Below are 17,082 nucleotides of genomic sequence, written 5' to 3'. Positions count from 1 at the left end.
AGTTAGATCTTGAAAAGTTTCAAAACCCAAGAACCAGAATGCTGTTAAGGCTGTGAAAATACTAAGGCTCCAATATAAGTCTACCAAATTCTCTATAGTGATTGGACCTGGACTGCGGTAAAGTGGCACAGCCTATAATCCCAGCATTCAGGAAGCTAAGCAAGGAGAACTGAGAGTTCAAGACCAGCTCGAGTTACTGAGGGACTTTATCGAAAACCCACTCCCCCAAAAGTCCTGGGAATATGTTTTCTAAAAGCATCCACATTGTTGAATGATTCTCATACTCTAGTAGGTAAATGAACACAACAACCCGGGTTGGGTGAGGCTCTGTACAAACCAATCATTGGCTGATGTTGCTGATGTTATCTAGGGCCAAAGGAAACATAAACATGACTGCTTTTCAGATTCTCTCCATGGCGAGGAAAAAAAAAATTAATACATGTATTTATTTCAATTATCCTTAAGTACCTCTGTTTATAGCTTTGGTAACGCTAGTTAGAATTCAGAAGACAGCCCAGATTCCATCTGGAGTACAGCAATAATGTGTGATAACTGGTATTTCCTTTAGTCTTTCCAGGGCTTAATTTTCACTAGGTATAAACAATTGTTGAATGTCTGCTGAAATAGTCAAATAAAACGAGATGCAACTGTACTAATGGAGGATTGCCTGCCTTCCCCCCCCCCGCCTTCTTAGATTATCTTTACATCCCAGTCCTCCCTCCACCCTGATTTTCCACATCTTGTGTAGCTCAGACTGTCCTAAAACTCCATAGTAAAGGACAACTTGAATTTCTGATCCTCCCGCTTCCACCTCTGAATGCTGGGATTCACTACCCTTTGTACTTCTTTATAGTAAAGAAACATCTGGATACAACAAAAACAAATGTGATTCACATAGAACATTCAAACAGTAGTCTAAATACCAAAAAGGAAAAGGCAAAGTCCACCACCACCCCATTTCTGGGCAATGACTGAAACGTGGGAGTAATGACTGCAATAGAAAGAACCTACAGGAGAGAAAATGAACAAAATATGTTTCCTTTATAAAAGATTTAACAGTTTCTACAATAGAATGGTCAAAAGCACATCATGACAACACAGCCGACCATATTGCCTTAATTGTTAAGAACAGAAATAAAATTTGTCTCAATTAAAAAAAATGACATTTAATATTTAGTTTACCTTTCTCCTGAATAAAAATGAGAAAACAGGCTGGCTCTGAGATCATATATTTATTTAAAAAAATAAAATGGATTGACAAAGTTACCACATTATATGCATGCTAGCCAAGATTTCCCAAGCCCGTGAGAAACACCATTTCTTGATCAATAATAAAATCACTTCCTCAACAATATACAGACAGGAACCCTTGCCATCCAAATTTAAGGTCTTTATGACTGCTCTCACCTCACAAGCTAGTAGGTTGTAAATGTCACAAGCCGAGTTCCTTACAAAAGAAAGTCTGAGAAGACAATAAACAAGATGTTACTAAAAGATGACGATTTGTTAAAATTATAAAGCAACCATCGTTTGGCCTGTAAAAATTTTACATTAGAATCACCACCACTGGGAATACGCTCCTCCGACTGATAGTCTGAAGTCAGGAAAATCACAGCACATGGCATTTTCCCTGCATGCTTTCTGGAGCCAAACCCTGTCTGACAACATGTTGACTTTACAGGATGGGACCTGACATTCCCATTCTTAACAGGACAGTTAGGGAGTGTTACCAGTGACAAAGAATGAAAGTTATATAACATTGATTATTATAAATTACATTTGTTCTTCTTATCCACCCCCATTCTCCTTAACATGTTCGGATTCTTTCCTGCAGAAAACATGAGCTTAACAGAACCCCAGTCACATCGTTAGTGATGATTAGTGTGAGCTGCAGAGGCTTTAATTCTGAAGACATGTATATGCAGGTGAGATGCAATCTGATTGCAAACACTGACACAGTAACGAATCAAATCAAAGAAAGAGAAGACCTAAAAAGAGAAGAGATATTTGATTAGACTCTCAACATGTGCACAGACCTCCCTAACTTCCTGAGAGGATAGAAGGGTGGCTTCTGACTCTCTTCTCCCCAAATTCATCTTCGAATTCATACAGTTGAGTAATAGTTGCCTCTTGGTGTCCTTTAGAACTAAGGATTAACAAATCTTTCCTTAGAGAGATGGTAAATATGTTAAACTTTGTATTATTTATTTTTTGAGACAGAAGCTCCCACAGCCTAGGCTAGCCTCAAACTAAGTATGTAGCTAAAAAAGATCTTCAGCTTCCAATCCTCTGGCTTCCAATTCCCAAGTGCTGGGCTCACAGGCAATGCCACCATGCCTGATTTTTTAAATATGGTGCTGGGGGGCAAATGCAAGGCTTCATGCATGCTAGGCAAGAACTTGACCCCTAAGCTATATACTCAACAAAATTATTTCACATTTTCTGAGTTGTACTCTCTCTCACAATTGCTCAACTCTGCCAGTATAGAATGAAAGCAGGCACAAACAATTTATAAACGAGTCGCTATGCCTGAATATAGTCTAAACTTCTGGTATACAAACAATCAGAAGTTTGGAATTGTTGAGTCTTCACATAGGCAGGAATAGTAAGCCTAACAAACATGCAGGCTAACATTGAAGTCATAAAGAACTCTTAACACATTACAAAGGACTGGCTCACTCAAACAAGAAAACAAGTAGCTTCAAGCCACAAAATAAGACCATATAATACCTACCAGGGCAATCCAAAGTACAATATATTCATCAATGAAGCTGTTAAAATACTGGTCCAGAAACAAAAGTGCTGGACCTATGAATGCTGTGTCGTGCAGATGCATCTCACTTTTCGTCATGTGTGCAACCTGGGAAAACAAAGTCAATGACATAGGCACTTTCATTTCGGAATTGTCAGCAACACAGGAAATCAGTATAGTGCTCAAAGACGAAGTTTCAAGAATGATATTCAAGAATGTTGAGCTTGTAAAACTACAAAAAGAAAATCCCAACAACATTAAAGTTGTATGAGAAAGGGAAAAGCAATGCCAACCATGCTGGAGGAAAACACTTGTACAAAAGGCAAAGGGGTCTCAATGTGTGTCCAGGATGACACTGAAGAATGCACACAAACCGGCTGACCAAATTAAAAACTGGACAAGATAGTGAAAGGATATAGAACTTTAAAGAACGTCAGGCAAACTCAAAATGTAGTCAGGAGAGTGAACACAGCTATTCTTTGATGTAAAGTGATTTTTACTGCAAACTCTTAAAACTACTCAGGAAGCCACAAAATGAAATACAGGCCCACAAAACCAAAATAACATGAACATTAAAACAGTAAAAACTGAGGTGCTTACCACAAGCTTATTAGTGATTTTAGCTGACACAAAACCAAATGTCAGTATATAAAGACATGGGTGCTTTTCAAAGAGCTGAACTGCTGACTTCTTGTAGATCATAACAGCTAAGGTGATCACCGATCCAATATGGAGAAAAGGAGAAAGGACACTTGTTCCCTGTACAGAGCGGAGTTACAAACATTTAATGCTGTCAGATGCTTCATGGACCTACCACAAACACTTTAACCCAACCTTCCCAGAACCTCCCGGTATCTGCCCGCTAACAACCACAATAAGTTGGACTCAGGACTAGTGAGAAGCCGCTGCATGAGGTGTGGTAAAGCTCAAACAGCACTGTGCTTGGTGGGTGTCACTTCTTTTTATACAGCATGTCATATTTTCCAAAACCATGGGTGCTGTGTCCAGATACATGAACGCTTATCAGGATACAGAAGTATGTATAAATATTTATTTCAAAGGCTTAAAAGTTCCAAGTTGACAAATGATTATATATCATTTAAATGAAAACCAAAGTAAAGTAATAGAACAAGTCTTAGTTTGCAACTCTCTGAAAATCTCAAAGTATACTCACTGCTATGGTTGATCCATTTTTGCCAACACCACCTGTGAAGATTACACGGAAGTAATTTGTACAGGAAAATATGGTCCCTGCCACAGTACAAAGTGCAGGAAAAATTTTCATTTGAATATTCAGCACTGGAATCTTTAATGGGTAGAGAGAAAGGGAAATTAAAAATATATACACATTCAAATAAGAAAATATTACAGTTATTCATATCCTTAAAAACTCTCCACTCCTTATAGCTAATACTAATGAAATGGAAATTTCCTTCTCCTTGAATTATAAACAATATAACAAGTCTCAAAAGATGAAAGTCACTTCGGACATGAAAATACAGTATATGAGATGGAAAGATAGCTCAGAGGTGAAGAGCACTGACTGTTTTTTCAGAGTTCCTGAGTTCAATTCCTAGCACCAGTAGGCTCACAACCATCTATTATCACAACCATCTGACGCCCTCTTCTGGCGCACAGGCACACATGCAGATAGGGCACCCATTCATAAAATAAATCTTAAAGAGTTCAACAGGAATCATTTTAAAAAAGAAAATACAGTGTTTTTAATTTGCATCATAGCTCATGAAAGTTCTGTGAATGCATTTAAGGTTTTCTAAATAAAAACGGGTGCCTTTCTATTTCTTTGTGTACTTTCTAAAATCTACCTCTAAATATGTAGTGCTTTCTAGTTGCTAAACAATATATAGCAAAAGTAATAAATATATTTGCAAATTAATTCTGAAATCAGCATAGTGCAGAGAAAAGTTCTATGTATAAGAATTCCAAAATGAGAACGGTTGGAATATAGCCAGCTAGTGAAAGCTGAGGGTAATTAAAGTGGCATTTACACTTTAAAAAAAGGTCAAAGACATCTAAAGTGGTGCAGCTCTATAACCACACCCCAATGTAATATACAAAGCTTACTTTTCAGTAAATAACGTATTGCTATATGACTGTACCCTAAAAATATGAATTACCTAAAGTAAGATGAGGGGTTGAGATGAGTGGATTGATAATATACATTTAATCTTGCAAGCATAATATCCATCATTTAAAATGAGAGACATACTAAATATTTGAGGTCCCCAAAGAGTTTCTTCTTTTTTATATCCATTCTTTTTTTCTTTTCTGGTTTCAAAATTTGCCCAAAGGTAAGATTAGTAAGGCTATATTGAAGTAATTATAGGAACAAGGGCATAAAAGCCCACAGCTTTTTATAGGTAATGAGTTCTTACAATAAAAACATTTAAAACAGGGCAATTTATACTATTCAAGACTTATGTGCTTATATTTTAAAATCAAATGGATATAAGACATTTCTCTTTGTAATATAAACTCGAATAAAATTGGCAAAACAAATCCAAAACTTCTGAATGTTCCATTTTTTCAAAACTCTCAAGAACTCACTTTGTTTACACAACTCTCCTATCTCTTGCAAAACTGCAGCTCTACAAAGAAAGTGGAAGCAACTACTTGAATCTCAGTCACACTAAGCAGGATTTAATCTCCTAAATGAAATATTTCCACTTAATGTTCAGAAATTTGTACAAGACCCCAAATTGTCTTCTTCCTTGCCTAATGTCCTACCCTACAGCCCAAGTTTACGATTTTTAAGAGAGGAGATAAGAAATTACAATGAGACTTGTAACTGTTGTGGTTTTTCAGATTTACTACCAAAATCTGATGCACCTGGCTGACACTCTGTTCCTTTCCAATTCCCAGTCTCCTGTCATTCCCCCTACAATCCCCTCTACAGAGACAATGGTGTTTATGGCAAAGGCAGAAATATGACACTTGCCTGATTAGAGTATTGCACCATTACAGGGACTACCCATATTATAACCAGGGTATCAGTACCCCGAATGAGACAACTGTATACCACAGTCACTCGTGCTACAACTAACCTGATCAAGCATCACTACTTGTATTTACAATTTGGGAAAACTGCTTTAATATCATGAAACCTTTGCCCTTTGGAAGAAAGAATAAACACAAATACTAAATTAATACAAAGCCTGGATCACAAAGTAAGCCAGCAACTCTGAAGTATCCTAAACATCCCAGGGTGCTCATCAATTCTGTCATGTTAGCTATAACATCAAAACGTAAGTTTAAATGTAGGTTTAATTTGAATTGAATTTTAAAATTATGAATATTTATTGAGGTTAGGCAGTGGTCAGGTGGAAATCAAAGGATAACTTGTTGAAGTTGTTTTCCTTCTATCATATGGATCCCAATATCTGAACTAGGTCATCAGGCTTTAGTGGCAAGTGTCCCTACTGTCCGAGCCATCTCTCTCACTCCTGAATAAATTCTGTATTCTTTTTGGGGCCCTGACTACCATAGGTGATCAGTATGTATTTCTGAATGAAGATTCAGATTTTGTTCCTTTCCCTGTGTGTACCAAATTCCTGTTTTTTGAGACAATGCAGAACTATTTTCCTTCCACTTTATAATGTAAAAGGCAGTGCGCCAGGATAATGTGAGGCCAAGTACAAGGAATTCTCACAGGTGATCCCCTGCAAATTGGCACCAATGAACTACTTATAAAAAAAAAAAACACTGCATTTTACCACTTTTACCCCACACTCAGAATCAAGGAAGGTGTGCAAATTTTGTTTTTTCGAATCCTTTTTCGTACTATAATCTCACTCATCATTATTGCTACTCAGTCTGTGTTTATGCTACAGAATTAGCTAAGGTGCTGTCTGAAAACAACTGTCTCAGGCTTGCCTTACAATTTCAGTAATCTTCCAAACTTGGGCAGATTAAGAATTCCATGAAGTTCTAATGTCTTTTCCATGGTCAGGGGGAAAGACCTGGCTTTGTGACAGGAAGTGTATACACCCAAGTAATACCAATGCATTACAATTGATTTTTAAAAGAGTAGAATGAGAAAAGTTTTAAATTCTCAGCACCTCTATCAGACACAATCTATAGGTTTTGGTTAGATTTTGAAGATACCTAGTAATTTAGTAGGTTTTGTGGAACTAAAAATAAAAATTTAAGATTATATATTTTATTGCAAAGAACATAGAAATATTTGTCTGTAAATCATAGTAAAGACTTCTATTTATTTTCTTTAACAACATGTACATGTGTATTTGTACATGTGAATTCAGTGCCTGTGAGGGGCAGAAGAGTCTGTCAGATCCACTAAAGTTGGAATTATAGGGGGGGGTTATCGGCCACCTGCTGTGGGTGCTGGGAACTGAATTTGGGTCCTCTACAAGACCAGCACATGTTTTTTTTTTCTTTTTATTTATTTATTTATTATGTATACAATATTCTGTCTGTGTGTATGCCTGCAGGCCAGAAGAGGGCACAAGACCCCATTACACATGGTTGTGAGCCACCATGTGGTTGCTGGGAATTGAACTCAGGACCTTTGGAAGAGCAGGCAGTGCTCTTAACCTCTGAGCCGTCTCTCCAGCCCCCCAGCACATGGTTTTAATTAAGCTATTTCTCTAGACTTATGTAAATTATTTTAAGTAAATTCCATGAAAATACTAAAAATGTTAACATAATTATATCATCCAATAAGACTTTAAGGAAAATCACTGTATCCAAATTATTTAAGTATAAGGGCATTTTTTTTGAAGTGTTCCAGTTCAATGGTTGGGGATGCAGCTCACTGGTAAGTGCTTGTCTAGCAAACCTGAAGAACTTAATCCCCAGCACTGGAAAAAAGCCTTTTAGTTCAAGAAAGACAAACAGATGTTAATACATGATGTAGTCAGTCCTCCAAATAATCCCAAACAATTTCGCTGTAGTACTATTTATCTAGCTGCTGTTGAATTCTAAAAGATTTAAGACCTATTTAATCAAAGACAGCACTTAAAAGAATCAAATGTAGGTCAAGCACGGTGGCACATGCCTTTCATCCCAGCATTTGGGAAGCAGAGGCTGGAGGATTTCTGTGAGGTAGAGGCCAGCCTTGTAAGCAAAGTGAGCCTAGGCTCTGTTACACAGAGAAACATTGTCTAGGGAAAAACAAAACAAAACAAAAAGAGAATCAAATGTAAATAACCACAAGTGAACAGTGATTAATTTATTCACATATTCACATTCATACACCCACTGCTGCTAAGAGAGTCCCAAAGGCAATACATTTTAGGAAGAAACATACACAAAAATGTATTTCTTGTTTCTTGAAATGTATTAACTTTTGCAACTAAAAGTATTCCTTTCCTCTTGTAGAATATTAGTGAAAGATGCATTACATTTGTTTATGCTCCGGAACATTTGTTTAATGATGCAAATACGTGTTGCATTCTTTTATGCTGCATTTGTTTAACTCATGAAGCTGTGTTACTTTGCCTGTCTAAAACACCTGATTGGTCTAATAAAGAGCTGAATGGCCAATAACAAGGCAAAAGATAGGCTAGGCAAGACTGCCAGGCGAGAATAAATAGGAGAAATCTTGGGAGAGAAGGATTGAGGAGTGAGAAAAAAAGGGACCAGTCACCCAATCACACAGTCAGACACAGAATAAAAGATATACAGAAAGAGAGAAAGGTAAAAGCCAAACGTCCAGAGGCAAAAAGTAGATGGGAAAATTTAAGTTAAGAAAAGCTGGCTAGACACAAGCCAAACTAAGGCTGGACATTCATTATAAAGAATAAGTTTCCATGTGTGATTTATTTGGGAGCTGGGTGGCAGTCCCCCAAAAGAGTAAAGAGTAAAAAAACAGAACAAAAAACCCCACACCACCAACAACCAAACAACAAGAACAACAAAAGAAACCCAACACTTTCACATCAAAACAAAAACCCAGGAAATAGCAATAATATCTATTATAATTTTTAGTAAAGCTCATCTCTTTGGGAAAAAAAGGTGGCCAAGAATGAGTAATCCAAATGCAGTAGCTGTCAGTCACTCACCTCTGCAAAATAGAATCAAACTTATGAAGACATTTATAATATTTATGTTTGTTTCTTTTACTATAAATGTGATTGCTTAAGTCATGTTAAAAATTTTATAATTTAACAAGAATTTGGAAAATACCAGCGATTTTATAGCCTGAGGTTTTTTAAAATTCCCCATGTGAGCCCTAAATAAAAAATCTTTTCTCCATTTTGATATAAATGATGGGTTCACTAAATGTTGTTAGTTTCTGAGTCAAATACAATGCAACTATATATATATATATATACATACACACACACACACACACACACACACACATTTAGTAGTAAACAAATTGAGGTGGACATTTCTGACCCAAATTCAGATTTTGGAGCATTTCTGATTTCAGATTAGGAACAAGTATATTCTGACAAATATTCCGACACCCAAAATGACCTGCAATTTGAAACACTTCTGATCCCAATCTTTTAGGATAAGGGATAGTAACCTGCATAGCAGTCTGAGATCAAACAGCACAAATAATTTCACTAAGTCTCCAACTGTTACAAGAAGGCAGGTCCTTCCTTTTAGTTTAGTGATGCAAACATCACAAAATATCACAAAACACAATAGGTCAAAGGCAGGACATCTGTTTTCTCAAGACATTCTAATCTCTAATCATAGTAATCACATTAATACTGAATTTGGACTGCTCGGCCTAGGAGTCGAATTTCAAAATATATTAAGTCAGTTTCACAAATAGTTTAGGAAATGTCTTGATAAAGTCATGCATGGGAGTAGCTGATCTAATTCCAGACTTTGGTAGATGGAGACAAGGGCTATAGAAATAGTAAGAACTTGCCTTAAATAAAACAGGTGGTAATATGAAAAGAATAAGGAAAAAGCCACCTTCGTCCACAATAAAAACATGACTATATTATCTTAGTTCCAAGTAAGGACAGAGTCAACATTTGACCTTTTGTTGCTGTTGTAAGGCTGTGCTACGCAGCCTAGGCTAAAAAGGTTCACTGTCTAGCTGAGGACGACTTTCAACTCCTGTTCTAACTGTCTCTACCTCCCAAGTGCTAGGATTAGTTAACCTTTTAAAAAGTTAGTTATATAACTTCCACAAATTCTATTGAGAAAGGTAAAAATATATCTGAATCAACTTACTACCAGGTACCCCGAAGAAATAAAACATGGGTATAGCACAAATACAAATATTTAAAGTATGTGTGATACAATGCCATATTTAAGAATAGGTTCTACAAACCAGATGTTTAAATTATTTTCAAAGTATCAAGTCATATCTCATTTTACAGATATTAAAATACTTTTTAAAAAACCTTAGGCATTTTATATATGTTTAAGATATTTAAGACAGTATTTTGGAGAGAATTTTTACATAAATCACAAAGTCTATAAAATTAATAATCTATAGTCTAAGTGAAAGTTGAGCAAAATTTAGGTTTTATGATGTAGTTTTAGGAAAACAAATCTATTCCTTCCTGTCAAGGCTAAACTTCTTTAAAAAGCCTGAACAAAACCAGTTCATCTATTAAAGGGCAAAGGTAATAAAATTATCTCTATACTTCAGTCACAAAAACAAAAGGTGTCCACAGTGACATCAACGGCACACAAATGGCATTGTGCACTCAAAGACTTGATTCAGAATTTTCCTGGCTGACTGCAAATTATTTTCATCCCTTTATCTCTTCTATCTTTTAAGTCCATCCCCTGAGCACAAGGAATTAGCTTTGCCAGGGAAGTACCTAATTTACCATTAGGAAGGGAATGAAGTAAGGGAAAGTCTGAGTCAGCCAATTTCTTGTATTTTGAAATTAGTCTGACTTTTAAGAATTACAGTCCTTTGGCTTACTAATTTTTTTAATACAATCACATCAAATAACTATTGAAGGGACAGCAATACCAGCAGCTAATGGGTAACTAGGGAGCGCTAACTTCCCTGCCCAATCTGAACAATACTGGAACAAACTGTAAAGTAACAGGGCTCCCTTTTATGCCAAGGGGGGACTAAGGCACAAGGATAATTTCTTTAAAGGCTGCCTGATCCCACCTCCCAAAGTAAAACAAAGCAAAGCAAAACAAAGCCCCAAACAGAACAGGAAACAATCACACACGGAGCACCACCTTTCACCGAAAGCTTCTTATCGGGCAGGCAGTGCAATGCACTTATTAACCTGTCTGTGCAATGCGTGCCAGAGCAAAGTAAACTGGATAGTTACCTAACAGACACAAATTAGAATATATTCTCTCAAGAGGATCATGGGGAGTGAGGATTGGGGTTTATAGTATATTTCAGGGCAGGAAGAAAAAGTCACAGTGTTGAAAATAATCCCATAGACTGATAAAATTCAGCAGTATTTATATTGTTTCTTTTTCTGTGCTGGTGTTAATTTACAGTCTCAAATCCTAAATTTGTTATTCAGCATCAAGCATATGACAGGAGACCTAGTAAAGTCACACACTGCAGAAACGGGGAAAGTAATTTAAATGTGTCACAGTTAACTTACTTGTCACGTTACCTGTTGTTCCCTTGAATGTAAAATGGGTTAACAATAAGGACTCAGATTTTCAGTGGCCTTCAAAGCATACTAATGTACACAGAACTCCAAAGAATACAATTTTCATGCTCTAGCAAGAAACTTGCTTTTGTCTGCTGTAACTTTCATGCTCAAAAACAAGTAAAAATACTTTAAACATTACCCTTTAACTTGATTATCCTATATTAGAAACACAAGCAGAAGATAACATGCATTACATAGGATACATGATGTGAACAAAATTACCATAGATTGCCAAAAAGGTGGTCCTCCAATCACTGCCAGCAAATGCATGATTATTATGAAGATTTGCACTTCTGTCACATCAATTCTGATTAGGTACAAAAAGCCAAAAAAGCAGAATTACTCAAAACACAATTCCAAGTTAATTTCTTGCAAGCAAAGCAGCATTCCTCTATCATGCACAATGGAAGAAAAATTTCAAATATGGAGCAAAGGGGGGAAAGGAGGTATCAAAAATTTGTTATGAATAAAATCACATAAAACCCAGAGCCTTTTAAATTCAATTTTACAAAGTTCAGAGCAATAAAAACCCCCTTCTCCAAAGCAAATTTTCTATAGCTTAGCCTTTCTCACCAAAATGAAAAAGTATATGTATTAAAATTTGAGTATCAAGCAGAGAATTACAATATGTGGTATGAAATCTTGAAGTAAGCTCTGCAGTAGCAACTGAAATGGTTAACTTTAACAGAGAGAAAATAAATCACCGAGACCTTGACAAAAATAAGTGTATTGACCCTTAGATATATTCATTTAGTTATATGCCTGCTATGCCACAGGTGTGAGAAGAAAATGAACCAATTCTTACATAGGTTCTCATTCTCACCAGGGTGACTACCCTCATACTATGGAGAGATAATTGAAAGCAGCTGAGCATGAGTTTTGAGATTACTGAAAATGACCTATGGTCGAGAAGAGACAAACAGTGCAAAGGGTGGTGAGGGGGGATGCAGAAGTCAGAGCCTGAAAGTCGGGGTGGGGTGGGGGGAAGAACATGGGCAAAAAGATTGAGGAGCAATGCCTGTGTGGGTTCCTTCCCTTCTGCAGCTTAGCACTTCACATACGCTTGAGATTGACATCCTTGGGTCATGGAAGCCAAACACTCTAACGAAAAGATTTTCTTCTACAGGAACACTGTTTTTTGTTTTGTTTTTCTTTGTTTTTTTTTTTTTTAAACAGGGTTATTCATTACAGAATTAGTAACGACAGGAATTTTTTAAACCCCTTAATGAACTTGTGGTTAAATAAGTTCCACATAATGGAACAGTTAGCAGCATTTCTGAACTGGCACAGCAGCAACCTAAGTGTTGAAATGAGAAAGTATCAAATGTTAAGAGAAAAATAAGTTGCAGGATGTGTACAGGCTATATTTTTTGTAAAGAATAAGACAAATAATACTTCCCTTTTATTTTTACCAGCAATTGTGCAATACACTTCTGGACGCATACATTGGAAACAAAGAAAACTACCATCTATTTGGGGAAGACAATGTGGGGACTGCTAGGCAGCTGGGAAGTAAGGACAAGCTTTTTCACTCTATACTTTTTATGCTGTTAGTTTTTCCAACAAGGTGGATAACTATTAAATATAAAAACCTAAGAAAAGCCAATTATCAACAGGAAGGAGGTTTAGTTTCTACAGAACAGATCCCCACTTCTACAATTGATTCTTAAGCAGGCAATCCACATGAGCTTAGGATATGTAAGCTCTAACACTCAGAAGTAATTGGCTTGAAACCAGTCTCTTCAAAATAAAAACTACTGATCTTTATTTGCTGCATTAATGTTTTAAATAAATGCATATTTAGCTGCAAGCAGTAATGTAATCATTTTAATATACACATTTACTGAAAAAAAAAACTGCACTGAAGTAGCTAAAAAGACTCTGTAGAGCTGACCTGAAGAGTGGTATTTACACTCAGTAGCAGACTCAGGAGACTAAGCAGGTAGGTGTGTCAAAGATGATCGACTCTGTCTTGGGTGGAGGGTAGACATCTTACAACATTTTGCTGGAAATATGAAGTAGCCTTTTGGAAGGGGAAGGGCCAGAAGTATAGAATTACAAAATTAAAATGGAGAAACCTCACACAATTAATCTTTGAACTATGGATGAGTTTAAGAGAGAAAAGGAAACAAAAAAGATCTCTATAGGCTTAAGGTAAGGTTTCTAGGAAAAGTTTCGGAAGATTTTCTAAACTATTCAGATATTGACTCTGTATGTGGGAGACAGAGTCAAGGAAAACTTAACAGTTGGCAGGGAATTAAGTGTTCTTTTCCCTATTTGTTTATAGGATTTAGAACAAATGTCTAAACTCCCTTCATGAGAACTGCCTAACATTGCTCCGAGGTCAGAGAGGACTTCAGATTCTGTTAGATACGGAATCACAGGCCTTTTTCTGATGCGTGACTTGGCACATGGGTGCTGAGATCCAAACTCGTAACTATGACTGAGTAGCAAGTACTCTTAACTACTTAGCCACCTCTTCAGCTCAATTTATTTCACTGTTTTTAGAATGGAGACCAAGAGCTACTAATGTTCCCCAATTCAGTGACTATCTTCCAAAGGACAATAATCATCCCACGAGAAAAAAAAAAAATCCCTGGGGGAGGGGAACTCTGTAGCATAAGAGCACCCAAAACAAAGATTTATATATATATATATATATTTCCTGTAACATTAGTTTTCTACAGTCTAAAGCTCTAGAGGGAGAAAATAATTTTCTTTACTCTTGGAAGGTGTTTTGAGATCTTTATTAATATCTTATTACAATTAATACTTTATTGGTATTGATTTAAAATAATTTACCTTTTCTACTTAATTTTAATACACTGTGAAAGGACAAAAATTTTCCCAGGGACTTTGAACAACATGAAATGTAATCTCTTGTCAGAGCATATATAAACTACTACAAGCCAGAGACAAATACTGTTCAGATGGTTATCACAAAAGGAGGATTGGGAGAGAGGAGCTATAGATTGTAGAGTCTAAGGTTTCCTAGTCTCTGAATAGGGTGACTGTGGGGTGGCAGTTCCAAGGTCAAAATAAGGGTCCAAGTACACACTAAGCCTGTGGATCAAAATAATTTTTTAAAATTCTGTCATTACTTTACATTTTATGTATGGGTGTTTTGCCTGCACACATTTTTGTGCACCATGTGCGCCGGATCCCCTGAAACTGGAGTTACAGACAGCTATGAGCTGCAATGTGGGTGCTGGGAATTGAACCAGGATCATACGGAAGAACAGCCAGTGCTCTGAACTGCCGAGCCAGCTCTCCAGCCTCAGTAAATCGTTTCCGCAAGCACTATTCGACAGGTATAGTTAGATACGGAGACACAAGGAAAATAAACGAGGCATGGTGGCACTGGCCTGTTATTCCAGTACTTGGTAAGGCTAAGCATGAGAACTACAGTTCAAGTCTGGGGTACAAAGTCAGACCCTGATATAAAGAAAAATACAATGTCCTTAAACAAATGTGAGTCATTTTAACCCCCTGAACAAGGGAACAATGAATTCTTTAGCTGACTGAAAAATCTCATGAGCCTTCCAACATTACAGGTTGGCAGCTTAGAACACTTCCTATCAGGGCAGTTATTGTATCAGAGATAGAAAATGGTCTTTAAAAATAAGAAAAGTGTGAAATAACCCCAAGCTATGTAAGTTTGCTAACTATGAGGCAATTTTCTGACTTCTCTTACTACAGAGCTGGGAATACATCCAGGGTCTAATACAGGGGAGGCAAGCTCTCCATCACTAATTACACCTTAGCCTCTGACTATTTGCTAAGTTTCATTTTTATCTCATCTTTCAGAAAGATAGTAAATGCATGGATGCACCTGGTTTGAGTTCTAATTCAGTTTGTACCCATGTATACAAAGGGATCCATGAGAGCTGACAACCATACTCATCATCTGTTGCCAGAACTTAATATGGTTTCCCAAGATGAGGAAATAATCTAGTCTTTTCTTTTACATGTGTCATAAGCACATAAAAATAACACTTGCAGCTAATTTGTAAGTTAACTATTTCTATTATAAATAGTAAATGTTTTGTAACTTGGGCTTACTATCAGCATGGTTAACGTAGCATATGAAGTAAAGATAAATTCAGAATAGAAAAGCAAAACAAACAAGCAAAATTCCCTAGTTTATATTCTGACTCCTGAACTTATGTTTAAAAATGAAAATAAAAACCAAGTATTTCCCTTAAAAATCATCAATTTGAAGGACTTGGGAATCATATTCAATGATTAGGATTATTATTAACTACAGATTTGTTTGTAAATGGATATGGATGTCAAATGTTATGGATGAGGTACGGTGTTAGAAGACTGTAATGAAGATCAGCCAAGATATTTTACTTCCTACCCTTCATAAGAAGCAAATGATGCATGACAAGCTTTGATTAATACTAACTAATGTTAACAATATAGCTCAACAATATCTCCAAGTATTTTTAATTCAAATACTACATACAGAGAAAAAACAAATCTGTTTATTTTTTAAATAAGTTGAATTATTATAAAATAGTATTACCTATTTTAGGTACAATCTACCTATTGTACATGAGTACAGATCCTCAGATTTTCTGAGAAAATTAAAAAGAGAAATCCCGCTGAGAACTTTAAATAAAGACAAATATAGCCAAAGTCCTCTGAAGCCGAGGAACTAGGGGGTAGATACAGATTTAAATCGCAACTTTTCAAACAGAAAAACTCAGCGTCTTTTTCGCCCATTTAGCATCAAGTCAGTATACAGTTAAAGAATTACTGTCTTGCTTTGCTTCTCTATCAGTCAGTTCTAGAAGGAATCTGGAAGTTGTTAAGGCTTTAAAATATAAAGATAAAGAAGATTCACTATATGCAGTATGTGTTTTTAATACTTCCTATCCTTACAGCTACACTAAGAGGTAGAAACAGTATTACCATTTTATATTTGAGGAAACTCCGAAGGGTTAAGTGACTTTTCCAAAGTTACAGGGAAAATAAGAACCTTGAACAAGTAAGGGGAGTATTGTTCTTAATGCAATCGCAAAATTCTTTATTAATTTTTAATCTATCAGTTGAGATAATCATTTGTCTTAAGTTTTCACTTTTTATTATCATTTCAGGGTGATGTTTCTGTATTATAATACAATTTCACCAAAAATTGCTAGACTGGAATAGACAATAGAGGAAATTTAAAGGCTAATAAATTCATTTAGAAACGAATTAGTAAAAACAACTTTTTCTAAAGCTTTTTTCCTCCAACTTTGAATAAAATTTCATAGATCTGATGATTTAATTTCAGTTAAAATCATTGATCATTGAAAGAATGATCATATAAGACAAAGCAATAAATACAAGGAACAAAAGAAAATCTCTGAACATTAGTACCCAATGAAACGAAAAACAGCATATCTGGAGACAACAGCATATTTTGAAAATAAAACTTTTTTGTCACATTCAAATGTATCAGTCTCCAAAAATATTTTAGCACAGCACAAAGGGCTCCATAAATTTAGGGTACTTTTTAAAAAATTCCTTTCGTTGATGCTGGGGATCAAAGTCATGGCTTTGAATATGCTAGGCAAACACTCAACCACCAAGTTACCTCCTGGACCAAAATATCTGTTATTTTGATTTTTATAAACAAACAATATGAAAGTAAATAACACTGCCTTCATTCTGACTGATACTTTCATTGATATTACAGGTAAAAATGTGGTTAGCCCCAATTATTAGTAACAAACACTGAGC

General features: G+C 36.0%; 1 protein-coding gene across 4 annotated transcripts in view; it reads right to left on the bottom strand.

The window, feature by feature from the left end:
* Positions 1-1,217: 1,217 nt before the first annotated feature.
* LOC121443507 (choline/ethanolaminephosphotransferase 1) overlaps positions 1,218-17,082 on the bottom strand; it is a 41,305-nt gene continuing 25,440 nt past the window's right edge. For 3 of the 4 annotated variants that reach the window (XM_041645506.1, XM_041645296.1, XM_041645456.1), the window contains exons 5-9: positions 11,572-11,656; positions 3,927-4,058; positions 3,353-3,511; positions 2,735-2,860; positions 1,218-1,988 (exon numbers count right to left, since the gene is read on the bottom strand). In XM_041645506.1, the coding sequence (XP_041501440.1) occupies positions 1,869-1,988; positions 2,735-2,860; positions 3,353-3,511; positions 3,927-4,058; positions 11,572-11,656 (622 nt within the window). In that variant the 3' untranslated portion in view covers positions 1,218-1,868. The remainder of the gene's footprint in view (positions 1,989-2,734; positions 2,861-3,352; positions 3,512-3,926; positions 4,059-11,571; positions 11,657-17,082) is intronic. The other variant, XM_041645382.1, reaches the window with a different exon arrangement.

This window comes from Microtus oregoni, unplaced genomic scaffold, assembly GCF_018167655.1.
Source record: "Microtus oregoni isolate MIOR12 unplaced genomic scaffold, Mior012 000000F_ref0000247, whole genome shotgun sequence".
NCBI lineage: Eukaryota > Metazoa > Chordata > Mammalia > Rodentia > Cricetidae > Microtus > Microtus oregoni.
This window is presented reverse-complemented; position numbering and strand designations above follow the sequence as displayed.